The following is a 20,193-nucleotide window of genomic DNA, read 5'->3' as shown; positions in this document are numbered from 1 at the left end:
GGCTGTCTTGGGACTGAATTTAAATAACGGCCCTAAGCTCAGTAAACATTAGTTGAGTTTCTTAATATACCAGACACTCTGGCACCACCCCAAGAAGAAAGCAATGAAGGAGTCAAGGTTTCTACCCTTGAGAAGCTAAGAGTTAAATAGGAGAAGCAGGCAAGAGAGAAGCAATTTGAATGTAATGCCATAACAGTGTCAATAACTCCATCCAAAGGTGTTATGAGATCACCGGAGACAGGCCTATCAATTAAGACCTTATCTGTACTGGTGATGTAGAACCGGATTGACACAGGCTTTAACAAGCAGAAATGTATTGTCTTGTCTATCAGCCGGTGCTTGTATAGAGATGTCAACAGTGTCTTCTAGGTCCCAGCGTTTCTTTTACGCTCTGACCACTGCACACAGTAGGTCGCACCTTCATTATGAAGCCACATCTCCTCCATTAGGAGATGGTTTGCAACCGCAGCTAAAACAACTGGCTTTCTTGTTCAAAGTCCTTCTGTTGTGTCTTGTAAACTCCAGATTAAAGCCCACAGATTGCTAAACCTGTCGCCTGTAGATGCAGCCTAGATTATCGTAACAGGCTGTGACACAATCAGCAGCGAGCGGTGAGCCTGCGCTTTCCCTGAGATCCTAAGTCAGTGAGAAAGTGACAAGGTAGGAACAAAGATGGGAAAGTGTCTCGGGCAGGGAAAAAGCATGATCATGGCCTGCAGGCAGTCTGCTGCAGTCATACACAAATGGGGCAGTCAGGAGTCCTGACTGCCTAGATGGTTGCTCTGAGCTAAATATATGAAGGGAATTATTGTGATTGTAAATAAAATCCCTAAATTCACTTTCAACCATGCATATTTTTAAGTCATGGTTTTACTCTGAAATAACTATCTCTGGTATCTTTCCATAGATGATTGTGTTCTCCGGGTCTACAAGACACCCTAAGCAGTATGGACTAAAAATGGCAGGACTCAAAGGCTGGTATACTATGGGTTCTTAATTTTGAACCATCAATTAGTTAAAGTACATATCTTCTAAGTTTTTCCTACATATATCTTTTTAGTTGTTTTAGATTGACTCTGGTCTAAAATATTGAATGGAAAATTCCAGGAGTAAAAGAAAGTTTTATATTGCATGTCACCGTGAGTTCATGCATCTTCCATGGAGCATCCTGCTGCTCCCTCGCCATGCCTACGGATGCTGTTCATCTCCTACTGCGCCTAACTCAGAAGTGTGTACAGGAATATATCACAGCACCTGGATACTAAGAGCCTGGTAGTATGCTCAGTTTCTAGTACCCATTGGGAGTCTCAGAATGTCACCTGATGAGGAAGATTATTATATATGCTCATTTAGCTCATTAACTAAAAGTTTTCTTTAGAAGAATAATTAAAAATACTTTCTAATTGATTTTCAGAGGGGTAGATGGGCCTTCCCATCTTTTTACTTGTTATACTTTACTGGTCCCATTTTTGGCAAGTCTATCACTGAGGTTGAATCCTCCTTATTCGATATGCATTTTAATTAATATTCTTTACTTTTTTTCTGCCTATATAAAAGGGAAACTAGAGATTCTGTGTCAAGGGCTACAACTATGATGTGTGAAATATCCAAGTGAGAAAAAATTGTAACCCTATGGACAACAGAATGAGGAAGCACTATTGTTAACCCTCTAATAGAATACAGAAACTGAGGACATATCCTGAGGGAAGTTGAAAGCAGCAGAATGGGGGCCTCTCCCAGGATTTTATCTAAACGACTACATTTTGAAGTACTAGCACAATCTATGGTTCATTTTGCTTCTCAGAGCATATGGAGCGGACATAGACAGTGAACAACCCAATAAGAATTTGGGAAGAGACAGAAAAAGAAGACAGTCCTGTGAGATGCAGACGTATACATAAAGCAATTTATTCCATCTACACTCTCTTCAAACAGTGAAACCTTGCAAATACACTGTATACTTAGTCTGATTAGGAAGTGTGGAAGGGGGGAATAGTGATGGCACACAATAATTTATTTAGGCGCATCAATAATAGAGGAACAGGAAGGACGCTTTCCCACAATGTCTAGGATGTAACAGGGTGGAAGGAGGAAGTAATTCAGAACACAATGCCTGTTTATCAGGAGACAGCACACAGTGACTGTATTTAAACCTGCACTGCAGCTCTTCTCTCTTTAGCATTTAAATTGATTCACCAGTTTATATCTATCCCCTACCTTCCTGTCCGACTCAGACGGCGAAACTGTGATTATAATGAGCCTCTATTTTCTCTTTTGGATTCCTTCATTGACAAACAGTATTAGAGCTTCATCTTTAATTTTGTTGCAAAACTTCTAAATGGAAGGGAATCAGGAACTTGGCTATAGGAACTCTCAAATTTAATCTCCTCTGCAGTCCGATTCCTGCAGTGTGAATACATAGTCTGATCTTATTGGCACTTTCAACTGCAATGCCAGGTTCATTTCAAAATTTAATACAATGTGTTTGTCACCACCACACTTCTTTCAGTAAGGACGCTGCTGCCGAATGGCTAGCAGTTGGTGGTCTGAGAAAGATATCTTGCTGAAAATGAGAACTGTCCTCTAAGCTGAAATAGCTCATCTCACATATTATGTGTCTTCTGTTCTTGCAGAGGACACCATAGCTCTCTTCCATTTGATCTTTTAGTAATACATCCAGGTAACAACAAAGAAGTAGAAGGATATTTACTCACAGCCGGCTTCAGAAAGAGAGTAACATATTTCATGGATTTTACAAATAATTTCCTCAGCAGGAAGTAAGAGACAACAGATTACAATCCATCAATACTACCGTGGATTCACAGTGGAAGCCATGCCTCGCACAGTTCTGACCCACGGCTGTTACATTCTGACATGACCAGGCAGCCCACTAGCCACATCTGGCTCAGCAACGTGTTTCTCAATTGGTGGTCCCTGGATCATCACTGTCTTCGTTACTGAAGAATTTATTAGAAACTGAAATTCCATCAGCTGAATCATATATTCTATAGTAGCAGCCAAAATTTATGTCTCTACCAGGCTTCAAGGTGATTTGATTTACACTAATTTGTTAACTATCGATCTAGAAGAAAATAGATAGAGTAACACAATTCTTTAACATCTCAGAACTGATTTTCCCATACAGTGAGTGACTGTTGAATATAGCCATTTACGACAGTCTGGTTATACTTGTTTGAAGCCGATGAGTGGGAGGGCGGAGCGAAGACCGTGCCTATCATGTTTAGTGAATTCAACCATCCATCCCATCACATATCTGAGATATGTGAGATATTTGAGAGCTCCTATAGTCCCTTTTTACAGAAAGCACAGATAATTCATTATGTTTTGTAAAATTAGGGCTTCTGGGCTCTCACCCATATTTTTCCTCAGGCTGTCTTCTGAAGGTTAAGAAGAGGCAATCCTTTACCTCTACCAATGAAAGCCTGAAGACTTCCAACTCAGTCTGACCAATGGGGACATATATCTCATCTAAACGTTTCAGGAGTGCTGCATGTACTTCCGATCACCATTCACCATTACCATTGATTTGTGGTAGGTTTGCAGTGTGAGTAGGTGTATCTACACACCACACACACACAGACACACATACACACACACGTATAATTAGATATATAGAAATACCATGTGTCTTCAACTAAACATCAAGTCAAGCTCTTTGAGGACATTGCTATATTCATCCTTGAGGCCACTGAGTCTTTCTGTACGTGACCTGACACACGGTGAGCAGAAATGTATTTCCAAGACAGCTTTGCTCTCCTGGGTGTTTCCAAACTCCTCTCCTTTTGGCACTGACCTGTTTCTCTTATTCTACTTGCCACTGAAAGAGCACTCAATCGCAGCCCTTTGATGGACAAAGGTCATCTATCCACTATGGTCATTTGTTCTCCTTTAAGGGGAAATGTACACTGGAGAAAATTTGGGCTTTTTGGGAAAGCCTTTAGACAAGTAAGTGCACATAGACAAAAAATTTTCCTAATTCAAATCTAAACTTCTGTTTTCTCCTTCTTCTAATCATTCTAATTTTGTAAATTAAGTTTTATTTTATAAAAAAGGACCTAGCCAGGTGTGATGGCACACACCTTTAATCCCAACACTAGGAGGCAGAGACAGGCGGATATCTATAAGTTGAGGCCAGCTTGGTCTACAAGAGGTAGTTCCAGGATAGGCTCCAATGCTACAGAGAAACCCTGTCTTGAAAAACAAAAAAAACAAAAAAGAAAAAAAGGGCCTCCATCTCATGGGTTCCTCTCATGGTCTTCTCAACTTCCCCTGAGGTTCCCCCAGTAATGCTTTGTTCAGAATAAACCTGGACTTTTTATTTTGGTTTGATTGGATTAATACAGCAGCAGTGGCAGACTCCCATTAACCAGGGATTCAACCTAACATGAACAGCCTGTTCTCCAAAAATTATACGACAATTGGTAGAACACAAGAATCAAGACAGGACACAAATTACCCAGCAGTCCTACCTAGAACGTAAATGAAATGTGAGCCTATTTCGTTGTTGTTGTTGAAGGAAGGACTTACGAGCTACATTACAGCTCTTGGGCTGTTAATAAATAATTGACAAAATAAAACACTGAAAATATTAAACAGGCTCTGATTTCTCCTTTGGAAGGTGACTCTTTCAATGTGGTTGTCGTTGTGGTCTGAGTCCTTTGAACCTCCGTCTTCTGCAAAAATGAGGGCCCTAAATCTTTCTAAGCAGAGTTATCTGAGCTACACCATGTAAAACTCCAGCATGGATCCTTGGGCAGTGAGTAGGCATGAGGAACAGGAACTGGACAGAGAAGAGGGCTAAAGTACAGGTAAATACAGAGTCCCTAGGGGCTCAGCTTATTGGCCGTGATATCTAGACCTCAAGCTTATTCCAGTCATCTCCAGGGTCCTTTCTAGGAATTTGAATGTCCTGGGAAGGCTCCTGCGCCCAGAGAAAAGTCTCAGGTCACGAGATGCATGTGCATCAGCAAATGTTTCATGTGGTGAGTGAGGGTGGGAAACTACAGCTCATGCTGGGATCCACTACTTCTCATTAATCCCAAATCTCATTTGTCCGGACTCTCATTGTCCATGCAAAATGCACAGCCATTGTTACCTTCTCTTTGATCTCCTTAAATGGTGCAATGTAATTTAAGAATCACATCCTGATGTAAATGTCGGTGCTTTGCCTTCCTATTTAAGAGAGAAACAAGAGTCTTCCTTAAAAAAAAAATCCAATTATCATCATGCTTTGTGAAAACACTTCTTAATAAACTGCAGACTTATTTCAAACCCATGGCTCAAATGTTTTAGAAAATTCATATTTGAAATTTGTTTCAGATCTTCTAAACCTCAGCAGTGACTCTAATTTGAATACATCTCTTTAATATATGTCTTCACCACAGGAATCTCCTTCCTTGGTAAAGAAATGTCTGACGAATTAGTACTCTCTCTTCCTAATATCCAATAAAATAAGTCCTGCCCTTAGATGAAGTTGAGAAAATCTGTTAAGAGAGAAGAAAGGTCTTCAGAGGGGGTACTAACGCTGCACCCGAGAAACACAAGATGCAGCATGATCCAAGAGCTTGGATGAGAAAACTTGGCAAACAAGAGGTCATACATAGAATTTCTATGAAGCACAAACAGTAAAACTGTCTCTGGCGTTTGACATAGGCCTCACACAGGCAAGCAATGGAACATTCCTTGAGCTAGAAATAAAACAAACAAGGATTTCAAGTCTAAGTACAGATTTAAAAATATTAAGCCATCTTAATCCAACTCAAATACATACTACTGTGGCAGGTTTTCAATAAATAAAGTCAACCCTGTGAAGGTCCCACTCTCCTTGGTGTCAGTAGTTAAAGTGCACGTACTTGAGGTAAGATTAAAGAATAGCTTCTTGGATTATTAGTGAAAGACAAGAAAGTCTCCAAGAATGCCCTTGAGGGAATGGCCCAGTGGTTAAGAGCATGCTTAGGCGGCTCCTAACTCGAGTGCAGAGGGTCCATCGCCATCTTCTGGCCTCTGCGAGCATTGCACTCATGTGATGAGCTCCTCCTCCCCCACCAGAATTAAAAGTTGGTGAGAGTCAGGGTAATTCAGGTTTTTTTTTTTTTTTTTTTTTTTTCAGAGGCCCATGAAAAGACAAAGAAACTTAGTTCTGTGTCCTTTTCCTGGGTTGGGGTGGGGGCAAACTTGGCAAGTTCCAGTTGGGGATAGGGCCAGGGCCTGAAAGAGTTGTTATTTTGGTTTCTTAAAATTTGGCTTTTCGCCACAAGGACACTGGATTTGAGTCTCTGACACCCTTCAGATATTCTATTTCTTCTGCAACACACCACTTGGTTAGCTGTCTGCTGACTTCCGTTCCGTTTCTTCTCTAATAACTGTATATAAGATTCTGTATTTTTTAATAACCTTGCTTTCATGAACCATCACCATGTGTGAGACCTCCTGATCCCAAACTTTCTTATCTTCTCACACCCTGGTCCTCTCTCTCTCTCTCTCTCTCTCTGGAATCTGTCAATGGAGAACAACCTGTTGGTCTAGGTCATAGAATAAAAGAAAATGCTTTAAAATAAAGAAAAAATGTCTTTGGGATGAAATCAAAGCCTCTTTAGGGATAGGAAACTGTTCCTTACACTAAATGAAACTATTTACATTGGGAAGACTAAGTGCAGACATGAAATATGAAGCACTGTACCAGAGAGTTCTTGTGGGGCAACCCAGGAGACTTCTACTTCAGTGCACCTGTCAATATGTGAGTTCTGCTCCGTCTTGCAGATGGCTGTTTTTAACGCTTTACTCTGTCACTCTTTTGGCTTTGGGGGATTCGCCACCCAGCTCCTAAATAAATACACATGGAGTCTTATTCTTAATTATGAATGCCCAGCCTTAGCTTGGCTGTTTTTTTTTCTTTGCCAGCTTTTCTTTACTTTTATTATTCCATCTACCTTCTGCTGCTGGGCTCTTTCCTTTCTTACCTCTGTATATCTTACTTTCACTCTTACTCCATGGCTGTGTGGCTGGGTGGCTGGTCCTTGATATCCTCCTCTTCTTATTCTCTCTTGCTCCTCCTCTTTTGTTTCCAGATTTCTCCTATTTATTCTCTCGTCTTGCCAGTCAAGTGATGGAGGAAGGTCATTGGTTAAATAAAAAGAAACTGCTTGGCCCTTATTGGTTAGAAGATAGGTGGGAGGAGTAAACAGAACAGAACGCTGGGAGGAAGAGGAAGTGAGCTCAGACTCCACAGCTCTCCTCTCGGGAGCAGACGCCTCAGACAGAGACGCCATGCTCCTGGCTCCTGGGCAGACACGCAATGAAGCTCCGACCCAGGATGGATGTAGGCTAGAATCTTCCCGGTAAGTGCACCTAGCTGTGCTACATAGAATATTAGACATGGGCTAGTCCAGGTGCGAGAGTTAGCCTAGAAGAGGCTAGATAGAAATGGGCCAAGCAGTGATTAAAAGAATACAGTGTCCGTGTAATTATTTCGGAGCATAAGCTAGCCAAGCAGGCGGCCAGGGTGCTGGGAACGCAGCCCTGCTGCGCCCTTATTACTACAGGCATGTCTCTCGTTTCTCCTGCCTTGCTATTGGCCACCTAACTCTTCCTTAGACCCTCAGGTATTTTAGACAGGCAAGGAACACAGCACAGAATGAAACAAATGAAACACAAAAGAACGCGGCACTATTATGCATTGTTACAATCAGTGTCACACAGCATAAACAAATGTAACACATAGTAAAGGAATATTCTACAACAACTCCGGATATAGTCTACCTTAACAGGCTGCCCAATACTTCCTACAAGTTCAGAAAGTGTGCCACATGGTCTCTGAATAAATATGCTTGTTGAAGTATACAAAAAGCTATTTTGTTTCTCAAGAAAGAATATTTAATAAAGCATGACACAGGGAAGGCGCTGGCTGTCTGATGGGACACTGGGCAGCTCCGCATTTGGGCCACCTGAGAGCAACTGCCCACTTTGCATCTCTGAGACAGGGAGGAAGATCCAGACAGTCATTTGGATCCACTAGAAATATTTCTTGCTCAGCATGGAGGGATTTTGTAACCTGCTCTGAAGTTGTCCTACACTGATAAATCTTCACTAGTCACCAATGAAAAGTGACAGCAAACTTACTTTAAGTTTGGAAATCAAAACCCTAGCCACAGAGAGTAAATGTAGTGCTCTCTAAGGGGGAAAGGTTGGGTTGGCATTTGCACAACATGAAAACTTTGAAGCGAAGAAATGTCCTTACCAGTGAATCAAGAACTAGTTGCACATGCTCTACTTGGTCACTTCTGTGGACCCATAGTAATGATAAGATGCTAGGTAGATAAAAGTCAAAAGCACTCCATACAAAGCCCTGGAAACCATCCCGCAGCTGGGGAAACCCACAGATAATTGACGGCTGATCCTAGGTGGTCCACAGATCACATTCTTGCGTGTGGAAGCAGAGGAATACCTCTGAGTTTCTACTGCTATTGCTCTCTGACCATTTCCCCAAGAAGTTGGAGTTTGTTGTTCTTGAGGGAGTAGGAACTGGGCAGATCCCTGACAGGCGACAGGAAAAAGGAGCCCTGAGAGATGACTAAGGTGGCAAATCTTGGCTTCTCCCTCAGTCTCCTGACCTGAGAGAAAGGCTTGATGGGCTTTTTTTTTTTCTGTCAGTGGGGCCCTGCTTTTGTCTAACCCTTTTCTGCTGGTAAACTATGTTTACATTTTCAGAGGCTCTTTGCTATCAACTCCCCCACACACACACCCAACACACTCAACACACACACACATTTTTGTTGTTAGTTTCAACTGACCAACACAAAATTAGGGTAGTGGTATAAGGCCACTAAAAACATTTAACTTGCTAGTCCCACCAAGAGTAAAAGGGATTTTAGTTCCCTTTCCACTCTGCATAGAGTCTTTCTGCCTTTGTGTCTGTCATCTTAACCCCACCCCACCATGTGTGTGTGTTTTTATGTATGTGTGTGTCTATGTACACATGTCTGTGTATATGTGTCTGTGTGTGTTTCTATGTATATCTCTGTGTGCAGGTGTGTGTATATATATGTGTGCATGTGTGTCAGTGTCTACATGTGCCTTCCTGCTTCTTCACTTAAAGTTTACTTTTTAACCTGTTGCTGTCTTCTGTGTCTGAGATTTTTTTCTACCTTTTAATTATTTAACTGGCAGAGAAAATAATTGGATCAAGATTTCTAGACTATATCAATTTGGCTGGACTAACAATCAACAAACCCTAGGATATTTAAGTTCCCACCTTCCCAGTGCTGGGATTATAGGCACAAATTGCCACAGACAGCCTTTTTAAATATGGGTTCTGGGGAATCAAGTTCAGATCCTCATGCTTATGTGGCCTGCACTTTACCTAAACATGTACAGGAGATCACATTCTCCACATTCTTTAATTGACTAACCAGGCTTAGGGACATCAAAATTTGTCTCATGTAGTCACTTTCCAGCTTCAGTATGACAGAGTGTGTAATTGTGCAGTTTCCCAGGTCAGGGCATGAACATACCTCTTGAGAAGGGAAGTATACTCATCTTTGTGGTACACCACAAGGAACACCCACAATAGTCCCAGAGAGAGCTGGGCACAATTGCTTCCTCTGATCTGTAACCCTAACACTGGAAGCTGGGGCAGGAGATCACAAATCTGTGATCAGCCTAGGCTTTCAAACAAGACCATGTTTCAAAAAACTAAAACTAAATCCAAGAAAAATATAAACAAAGATAATTCTAAATAATGATGTGTGTGTATGTGTATGTGTGTGTGCTCACGCACGTGCATATCTCTGTGTGTTAGTATACAGTTTTCTTGGTGTGCAGGGGAAGTGGCTCTAGGATTAAACCCTTGCTTCATAGTCTGAGGACTCTGAGGACTGTAACTTAGATCCCCAGACCCTAAGCAAAAGCCTGGAAGACATAATAGCCAGCTTATACGTCTAGAGATCAGGAGGTGGAGAGGAGGGCATGCCTGTCTAGCTAGCTGACAGACTGCCTGAGTCAGCAAGCTCTGGCTTCAATAGGAAAGCCAGCCTCCATGAATATAAGGTGGAAAGCACAGTGTCAATATTGGATAGCTACATGCATGCACACATGTGCACACACAAACATGTTAACACATTTATAAACATAACATATATACCCTACAAATATATATGAGGGAAAAATATTCTTCAGCTTTTAAGTATGATTATAACATGACTATTTCATGAGATTGTGGAATTTTTTTCTTTCTGTGTTCTTTTTTTGTTTTGTTTTGTTTTGATTTGGTTTTGGTTTTTAGAGACAGGGTTTCTCTGCGTAGCTTTGGAGCCTGTTCTGGAACTAGCTTTTGTAGGCCAGGCTGGCCTCAAACTCACAGAGATCTACCTACCTTTTGTCATGGGCTTATACATGTACCTAAGGAAGACAAGCAAGTTGCCCTTGGAAATTCTAGTAGGTTTCACGTCTGATTGGATCTAATATGAGTTTTGGAGTTTCTCATATCAAGTGTAAGACAATTTCTTCTGACCACATCCATTTAGCTTGAAATAAATTCTGAAACCAAAAGTTTCAAAGCAATTGAGAAACTCGGTGTGATGAAAAGTCAGCTATCAACTGTCCCAAGTGGAGAGACTCACAGGAACCTGTATATCTCAAGCGTTCCTCGCTCAGTCATTTAAATGAGTGGCAGCAGCTCTGTCATTGCTGTAGTTATGTGAAGACCATGATACCATGTTGGAAAGTTTGATAGGCAGCTCCTCTGCGTAGCCTTCACAGCCAATCACAGAGGAACACAGCCTCTGAGTCACAGAAGGTCCAACCAGACAACATATGCAATTTCTCACCAGGTATGACAGGGTTTCATTTTCCAGGAGGTCAGCATGTTCCTGTCTCCATGATGGCAGCTACTGCCTCACAATCAATGAAGTTAGTTCATCCAAGTATTTAAAAGTCCACAGACTTCACAGAGCTAATGTGAGCATTTATGAATTCCAACTCCCCCCACAGAAGCAGACAATAAATTTAAATCCATTCACAGGAATAAGTAATAAAGCCTTGAAACTGCTGTATCATGGTAAACAGAGACCACTACAGCCATTGAGGAGAACAAAGCATACACTATGGAGGAAACCTCCAAAGCTGTGGACAGTGGTTGTCATGACAACTCTCCAGTACCTGCCAAGAGATGACCAAAGTACTATACTAGTTGCTATGGGATCCAACCCAATGAGCTTTCCATTTTCTCAGTTGAAGAATGGCAAAAAGATATAGATATACTTGTTCTAATCTCCAGTACTGACTACACTATATATAATACTGTTGTGTGCCCCATTTACACAGACCAAACGTGATAGCAAATACACATTATAAGCTTGCATTACAAGTGAGGTGCCAAGAATAACTCTAATCACATTCCTATACATACTTTTACCCTCAGAAGCTTAATGATTGAAGGTAGTTTTTACCAATTCCTCTGGAGACCTATAGGAAAATATTCCTCCATAAATTTAGTAATTTGACAATTCAGTTTGTAGTGAAGGGGTTGAAATTCCAAGTAGGGTGGAGGGAAGGCCCAGGACTGAACTTTCCCCACCACACTTCAGACACTACTCTGAATATAGAATGCTCCTGGGATTGGATCAGTAGGATTTTCTCCATACTGAACAATTCCTCTACATTAATGGGGGTCCTACCGTTCAAGTCCACTCCCATTCCAAGAACTATTATCATGAACATGGCATCAAGTCAAAACTCTTACACTTGGATAATGGTACCCGAGGTTGTCACCCATGATGGAAATCAGACTTCACACAAACCCATTTTCAGACTCGATGATTTTCCCAGGTAGCTTAGAGAACCCGAGGAAACATTTTACTGACATTTACAGCTTTACTATGAAGTAAATTATAAAATGTACAGATAAATAGCTAGAAGAAAGAGATGAATTAGGCAAGACCAGACACTGTCAGGTGATCTGGATATAGACAATGCACCCAGCTGGGCATAGAGCATCCAGGCACTCTTTGGACACACCTGCCTCTGCCCACGTCTCCACATAGCCATTGGAAGGAAGTTCCGATCCCTGAACTCCATAGTCCAAGGATCTCTGTAGAGCTTTTACCTGTGGGATGATTAATATTGAGCCCACCCCCAGTCTATCTCCACTTCCTTGTTGTTGAGGATTAGGAATGAAAGTTCCTAACTTCTGCCAATGTTCTGGTCTTTCTGAGTACCAGTTAAATACAGACACCAACCCAGAATCATCTTCTTAGATGAAAAGTCATTTCTATCACCCATGGAAACTTAAAGGAACTTAGGAGTTTCATGTCATAAATTAGTGTCGATGAACTAATAATAGAGCCAAGACTCTCCCAGAACCCGGACTCCCTGGGAGTCCAGAATGAGTGTGCCAAGAATCATGGGAGAAGAACAAATTATATTTTCCTTATTATAAATTATAATACTAGGAAAACACCATGGAAGTGGTCTATTTGCCTGCTCTAATAAGCCACACCTTGTCCCCACGTAAGCAGTATGTGGTTGCATTAGGAGCAGTGCCCATTAGTTCCAACTATTTATTGAAGCTGCTGCAATCTGCCACTGCCTTCTATTTAATTAAACAACCATCTGCTTTCTGCAGGGAAACAATAAATCATTTAATAAAAAAATGTACATTTACCTACTTACATTAGTTATTTCAGAGAAGGAAAAGGAGGCTAAAGACGTGAAGGAGAAAGGCAGCAGAGAGAAGGGGGAGGAAGAGAGCAAAGGAGCAACAGTTTGCCAGATGTCAGCCCTGTGAAGATGTGAGTAGCCATTCTGAGGCTGCTTTGTAATTTCCTCCCATTCTGTGGATTACTTTGCTCCAGAAGTCAAAACATTTCATCCCACACACGAAGAGCATTGTGAGTGGGGCCTCGCACTGCAAAGCTGATTAGGAGGAGCGCTCCACTTCCCTTGGAGAGATGGAGTTCTTTTTAATCTCTGGGATAAACATTTTTTAAATGTCACTTTCCTCACTGCCATATGACTTACATATTTTTAAACCGCACTTCATTTCCAACAAGCGCTGTACCAAAAGCTTGGTGATCAAGGACAGACATCATTGTTAATAATTGTGTAAATCCTGACAGCTTATATTTAAAGATGGCTTGTTGAAAATGTTAGCATTATATCCAGAGCTGATTCTGGTCTAATGTTAAATAAATGAAAAGATTTTACTTATGCTTTCTCTCCCTTTTCTTTTAACCCCAGCATCTTCAACAGGTAGCATTTTGAGAACACTTTAAATAAAGGCATGTCATAAAGTGATCTTAACAAAAGAAAACAAAACTTGTTCTGGATGCATAAAATGGGATGGTTTTGTCTGTTATTTGTCTTGTTAAAATAAAAAAAAATATCTCCACGGAAGTCTGTGGGTTCAGAGTGATGTGTTTAAGTGTAACCAAACATGCACTTAGTGACAGTTTGTGGTTCTCACATGAAGTGATCACAGCTTACTCTACAGCAATTTGTCACCCAGTTCACCATAAATGCCCCAGTACAGGAGCCTCTCACCCTCCAGAAATGACCTTTGAAGGGTGTCACTGCCCCTTGTTGGGTATAACTTAACCCTGCAGTGTGTCACCATCTCCCACCTCTTTCGTTCTGACAGACAGCCTTCAGGATGCGATGTCCCAGGCCACATTTCCCATGATCAGGGATACAGATCCCTTCTGAAGCGAGCCATCGATGACACATCGGATCCTCGCAAGGCACAGATTCTACCAGATGAGGGCAGTGCCCCGTGGGCCCTGTAGATTCCATGAGAACATGGCGCTGTCTCATTCTAAAGCCTGGAAGGAGAGAGAAAGCATGATGTTCAGTATTTCGCCCTGATCCAGCAAAGACAAAGGAGCAGCTGCTGGGCAACTGTTGAAACTCCCGTGCGAACGCTTGCAGCTCTGATGCATGTGATATCTTAATATCTTCTGTTTATGAGACGGAGGGATATGAAGTGGAAAGAAAATGAGAAAGTGTGGGAAAGAATGAGTGTGAAAGTGTCTTCCAAGAGACAAAGGACGGGCCAGATGGAATCAGATAAAATAAAGAACAGGGGCATCCAATGGTGTCCATAATCCAGGGGCTCCAGTGATGACCCACAGCAGCGCCTGCTCACAGATACACCCACCTTTCATTTCTGGTATTGCTGTCAACATCCTTTGCCTATGTGTAGTGCCTGACCAATCACATCTTCCTGCTTTGAGAGTTCTCTGTATGGCTTCTCTGAGATTTCCACATCAGCACATCTGTATAGACAGTGTCTCTAGGACCTCATTCTCTACCCTAACTGGGCATGGATTCTCAAATTTCTTCAGTCATAATCCACAATAAGGACCTTGACAGGTCTTCAAATGCTACAGAATCACAAACTATACTTCAGGAGGAGTAAGGTGGGTACCCACAGAAAAAAGATCAACCGTAACACTGTAAAAGTGTGATGAAGGCTGCCGGGAGATGGAGGGTGTGGACTTGCTCTAAAGGCTTTTTGTTATTCAGCTTTCTTGAGCTGTGGGCATAAGAGAACACGGGCGTTATCATACTTTCTCTTATCTTTCTCATATCTTTCTCTTTTGTCTAGATGCCAGAAATAGAAGCAATATTTTGTTTTTACGCAACATGTTTGTTTTAAATAATTTAAAGTAACATTGAAAAACAATAACCATAAGATGACTTGAAGAAAAGAATGAATGAGTGAATGAGAGCTAGCTGAGATCCATTAATGGCATGACTTGCAATCTTTGGTCCTCTTGATATATCACTGCTACAGGCACAGATCTCTCCCACATTATCTCCCACTGTTAGATTTAAATTCTCTCAACCCATCATGGTCTTTCAGCTTTCAGATTCTCTCTCTCTCTTGTGTTTTTGTTTGTTTGTTTGTTTTGTTTTTTGAAACAGGATTTCTCTGTGTTACAGTCCTAGCTGTCCTGAACTAGCTCTTGTAAACCAGGTTGGCCTCAAACTCACAGAGATCCACTTGCCTCTGCCTCTCGAGTGCTGGGGTTAAAGACGTGCGCCACCACCTCCCAGCAGTTCCTTTTTCAAACCTGGTTCTCGTGTATCTTCAGCTTGGACTCACACTCACTCAGGAGGTGAGAATGATGTTGAACTTCCCACCCTCCTGTCTCTATTTCCCAAATGCTCGGAGTGTAGGCATGTGTCGCCATGCCTAGTTCATGTGGTAATGAGATTGATCCCAGGGATTCCTCAATGCTAGGGAGTGGTCTACCAACCAATCTCCATCTCTAGCCAAAAGTTCTTTAATTTAACCCCCTCCTCTGCCCAAGGCTCATATGTTTGAACTTTTAGTCCCGAACTGGCAGTGCTGTTTGGAAGCCGGTAAACCCCCTAGGAAATGGAACCTTGTTGGTGGAAGTGGGTCCCTGGAGGAGGGCCTTGACATTTGATCGCTTGGTCTCTCTCCCTGCCCACTGTCTGCTTCCTGCCTGCAGATGCAACAATGTCATTGGTCACCTTGGGCTCCTGTCACCATTATTGATTTTATTTCTTGAGCTATAACACCGACTAAACCTTTCTTCTCCTTGACTTTTGTGAGGTATTTGATGGCAGAAAGGCAGAAAATAACTAATATACTATTTAGACATTATTTAGCCAATAGTGATTGTTAGAATGATACTAAAATTGCTAGGTTTAAGGCCAATTAAAGTAATAACAACAACGGATATTACTGCTTGGTTATAGCTCTAACTCCCCATCATTAAATACTCAAAATACAACCTACAACCTCAAGGAGAGGTACAAGGGGCATTCAGGACACTCGACTACACTTAGCATAAATTAAGGACTTCTCAGCTCTTGCCACCACATGACTTGTGTGACCTCTACCTTTACACACAGCACATGGTGTCCTGCTTTTTTCCTGGCATTTGTTTGTATTTGCTTAGCTCTTATCTCTGAACAAGCAATAGCATGATTTACACTTTGAAAACCAGCTTGGAGAACAGTACAGAAACCTAGCACTCTCTATGGAGGGATTTGCTTGTCCTATTCCTGGAGCTTAAAGCCAGTGAGGGGCTCATGCCATTCCCCTCAATAAATCACGCTGCATCCATCTTCCCATAAATCTATAGAGTGCTTCTCCTTAGTCAATAAATTCTTTTGGGCTCTTTTGTGTATGTGTGCTGCCCTTGTACAGACTCTAAGTAGGATCAAATCACATCACAAGCTCAGCATAAAACAACCACCCTGGCTTCCTTTTCTACTTAACTTACTCACAAACTGGCAACCGTGCCTTTAGTAAACCAGGGTTTTTCCAGGTGTTCAAGTCCAAAAGATATACAACAATCAATTTCACCATGGCTGGGTCAGTCAGTGTTTCTTAGTCAAATATTATTTATGTGTGTGTGATGGATTATGTTTATTGACTTACATTTGTTGAACCATCCCTGCATCTCTGGGATGAAGCTCACTTGATCACATTTGTCAAAGGTTTTTTCAGCATCTTAATGAGATGATCGTGTAGGGTTTTGTTTTGTTTTGTTTTTTGGGTTTTTTTTTCTTATATAGTAGATTACATTTACATATTTTTGTATGTTGAACCATCACTGCATCTCTGGGATGAAGCCAACTTGATCATGGTGGATGATGGTTCTGATGTGTCATAGTAGGGTAGGTGCATAGAAGTTGACCAGTGCTTTAACATCATAGACTTATCTCCTGCCTGCAATATTTTTGGTCCTGCTTCTAAACGTGATGTTTAAAGCCATCAGGAATTAGTCCCTTAAACCGAAGCTAGACAAACTAGAGAGTAGGATTTGGAGCTCTGTGGAGGAGACAGCTACAATCATCATTTCATGGCCAGAGATTCACCATGCACCTTTGGGAGAACCACTATTCTCAGGGTTTTGCTGCTGCTGCTGCTGTTTTTGTTATTATTATTATTATTATTATTGTTGTTGTTGTTGTTATTGCCATAAGTTCTGAACCCAAGAAATAAGGTATAGTGTATCATTCTTCTATAGGAAAACAGAAAAGAATGAGTACTGGGTTGGGGAGAGTAAGATAAGAAGAGAAGATGGTGAAGAACAAATCTTTTTAGGAAAAGGTAGAGAAGAAATTAAGGAAGCTCGTGGGTATACTGAAGTCTGAAGACTGTATTTCTCCTGTGTCATGGAATAAGATTGTTCATGTGAACTTCCATGGAGCCGTTCATAAATAACATAGTCTCCGTGCTAACTCCTGGAGCTAAGCTAGAAGACAGATCCAGCAGATGACACACAGAGCAGAAGCTCACTGCATGCTGAACACTGCATTTACTGTTTGTCTCCGGCAGGCCAGGATGGTTGATAAGGATGCGGAGCCAAAGAACCTGATAAAACTAAAGGTGTGTGTGTGTGTGTGTGTGTGTGTGTGTGTGTGTTGTGTGTGTATGCATGCATGTACATGACTGTTTGTAGGCCAGAGTATAACCCTGGCTGTCATTTTAGATGTACCTTGTTTTTTGAAACAGGGTATCTGGTTGGCCTAGGGCTCTTAAAGGTTTACCTGGCTGGCCAGCAAGCCCCAGGAATCAGCAGGGCTCTAGCAGCACAGCAGGGGACGGTAAATGTAGGACAGTATACTTGACTGCCTTTACATGGTTCTTAGGAACTGAAATCAGTTACATGGTTTCAGGTCACCGTGTTCATATGATAAATACTTTACTGAATCAAGTATCCCCCTTTCCCTTAGGCTGAGTCTTTGATTCCAGTTCTTTAGATATCAGCCATGATTATTTCCCCACCTGCTATAGCACAGGAAACAAGCAGCATTGATAGGGTAAAGCAATCACGAAAACCTTCAATACTTTGCATAAGAAGGAGGTGCAGCTTACTGCCAGCCCCAACACAGACACGCAAAAATAGAAAAGGAAAAAAAAAATCTGCTAACATGGATATTATTTGGAGTAAAGCAGAAAGATTTTATAGAATTCGTGTAAATGTAAAATTAGAGCCAGCCCAGCAAGCGACAATGGAAAATGGAAATATTTCCACTGTAAAATTAGATTTCAAGTATGTCAGTGATTTCTGACCTCAGTTTGCTGTCTATGTTAGTTTTTCAGAATGGAAACGATGGCTTTAAGAGTAGTCCTAGAGTCTCAATTTAGAAATACCTTTTCCTGTAGGGACATTGGGGGATCTGTGCTATGGTTGGGGAACTGTCCTGGAGCAGGGAGGAATCTCTGAAGTTCTCTATGGAGGCTGGTAGCTATTAGGATGCCACATAGAGCTACCCCCCCCTCGCCTTTTCTTTAGCAGGCTGCCTTCTTTGAACTTGCCTGCAAGGAACAAGTAAACCTATGTATTCTGAGGATTTTTTTTAAACTGCATCACACCTAGGTGTGGGGCTTATCCATCAGCATTTTCTTCAGACTGATTCTCTTCTGTATTTCTGTAATTATAACACTGCAGGAGTATCTCAGAGATAAAGCAATAAGCGATACAACCTGACCCTATTTAAATTCCTCTGGAAGGTGGCCCAGCCTCACTTGACAAGCACCGACCTGCCAAGCGCTTCTCCCCTTGTCTGCCTGTCACCGACGTGATGGAAGGTGCAGAGCCTGTGAATGTTGACTGATTTCCTAATGCATTCTGAGTAGCTGACAGCCGTGAGCCTTAGATGACGCCCGATTGAGGGGCGTCTGATGGAGAACAACAGCCATGGAAAGATAATTTCTATAACAATTTATTCTATTAGCTAATAAAACATTTCTACCATCTACAGTCCACACTCCTTTCTATTTTTTTATGTAAATAAAGAGAACAGAATAAAGATAAGAAGCCCGGGATCAGAAGGGTGTGTGTATGTGTTGGATGAAGGTCTCCATCTTTCTACAACTCTTTTCTCACAGTTTGCTTGATTTCCCCCTCAAATCTTCTCCTTTTCTTTCCCTAAAATATATACATAGATGTATAACTATTAAAGAGTTTATCTGTATAAATATGTACTTGTGTATGGATGGATGAGGCTTTAAAATATCCATGAATTTTTCTATATTTTGGATTTCTGTAGTGAGTTGATTGAATTTCTTGAGTAGGGAATTCAGGACTCTGCAGACCCCACTGCTGCCTTAGGGTTTTTTCAATACTTACTACTTGCCCTCTGTGTCCAGCCTTTGTGGAATTCTACATCATATTTACTCTGTGCCAATCAGGGACTTTGGCCCAGTCCCTACAGGACCATGGGACAGAAATAGAGATGGATAAGAACACAGATGTTGTCCTCACAGTTGGTAGAAATGACAAGAGAATCGGTCCCATCAGCATCACACACTGGTCTATCTGAAGGCACAGAGACATTTCCCCAGAAGGAGAGCTCCATTCTGCTTTTTTCCCCCAAGAGGAATTAGAGGCAGGTGGTCCTGCCAGGTTCCAGCAAGACCTAAAGGACTGATTTCTCTCTGCTTTAGGGAATTGTTTTTAAAATAGCAAACTGCCAGCTTTGAATAACAATCACAAAAGCTGTCCATTTTCTCCACCCGGGGTTACTTAGCACTAAGAGAAGCCATCTTCCAATTGTGCCCTGAAGTCACCTGGTTTTGGTCTGAATTCTAACTGCGACTCCAACATGCCCCCAAAGGCTGCAGGACTCCTCCACCCTCAGGTGATAGCTCTTACTGCCCCTACCTAGTCTATCATAATCCAAGACTAAGCTCTGAAAAAAAAAGTCAACCCATTGCTTGGGGCAAAATGCACACTCCATAGATATCTGCCACCCTCCATCTCCACTCCTGTGACTGCACGGCCTGTTTTCTCATCTGATGATACTGCATTTACACTAAGCCCAGTGCCAGCATCCCTGCTGATCTACAGAGCTCAAGGGCTCATTCTCAGGGGTCATGGTTCACCTAGCTATGTCGGTGTACAGCTGGAGGGTGGGATCTCTTCTCAGTCCTAGATTTGTACCTTGGTCCAAATGTCTTTGAACTTACGAAGAAAATCAACTAAAAAAATCTAAGTGTCTGGAAAGACACTGTACTGGGGAAAAAGGAGACACTGGTGTCAGTCTTGGTGTAGCTATCATTGTCTTTGTTGATGTTTATGTGCTGTGCATGAACATGTATGTTTATGCAGGTATGTGTGAACATTTGTGTGGAGTTAGTAAGAAGGGCCAGTGAGAAGGAAGGTTTACACAACAGTGTGTCGAGGGAGT

At 41.7% G+C, this 20,193-nt stretch overlaps 1 protein-coding gene across 1 annotated transcript in view; it reads right to left on the bottom strand.

The window, feature by feature from the left end:
* The window catches only part of Thsd7b (thrombospondin type 1 domain containing 7B), an 857,175-nt gene that overhangs the window by 435,271 nt on the left and 401,711 nt on the right, over positions 1 to 20,193 (bottom strand). The window contains exon 7 of the mRNA XM_041648517.1: positions 13,638 to 13,835. Within this exon, the coding sequence (XP_041504451.1) occupies positions 13,638 to 13,835 (198 nt within the window). The remainder of the gene's footprint in view (positions 1 to 13,637; positions 13,836 to 20,193) is intronic.

This window comes from Microtus oregoni, unplaced genomic scaffold (genome assembly GCF_018167655.1).
Source record: "Microtus oregoni isolate MIOR12 unplaced genomic scaffold, Mior012 000003F_ref0000135, whole genome shotgun sequence".
Taxonomy (NCBI): Eukaryota; Metazoa; Chordata; class Mammalia; order Rodentia; family Cricetidae; genus Microtus; species Microtus oregoni.
Note: the sequence above shows the minus strand (reverse complement) of the source record. Positions and strands in the feature narration are given on the sequence as shown.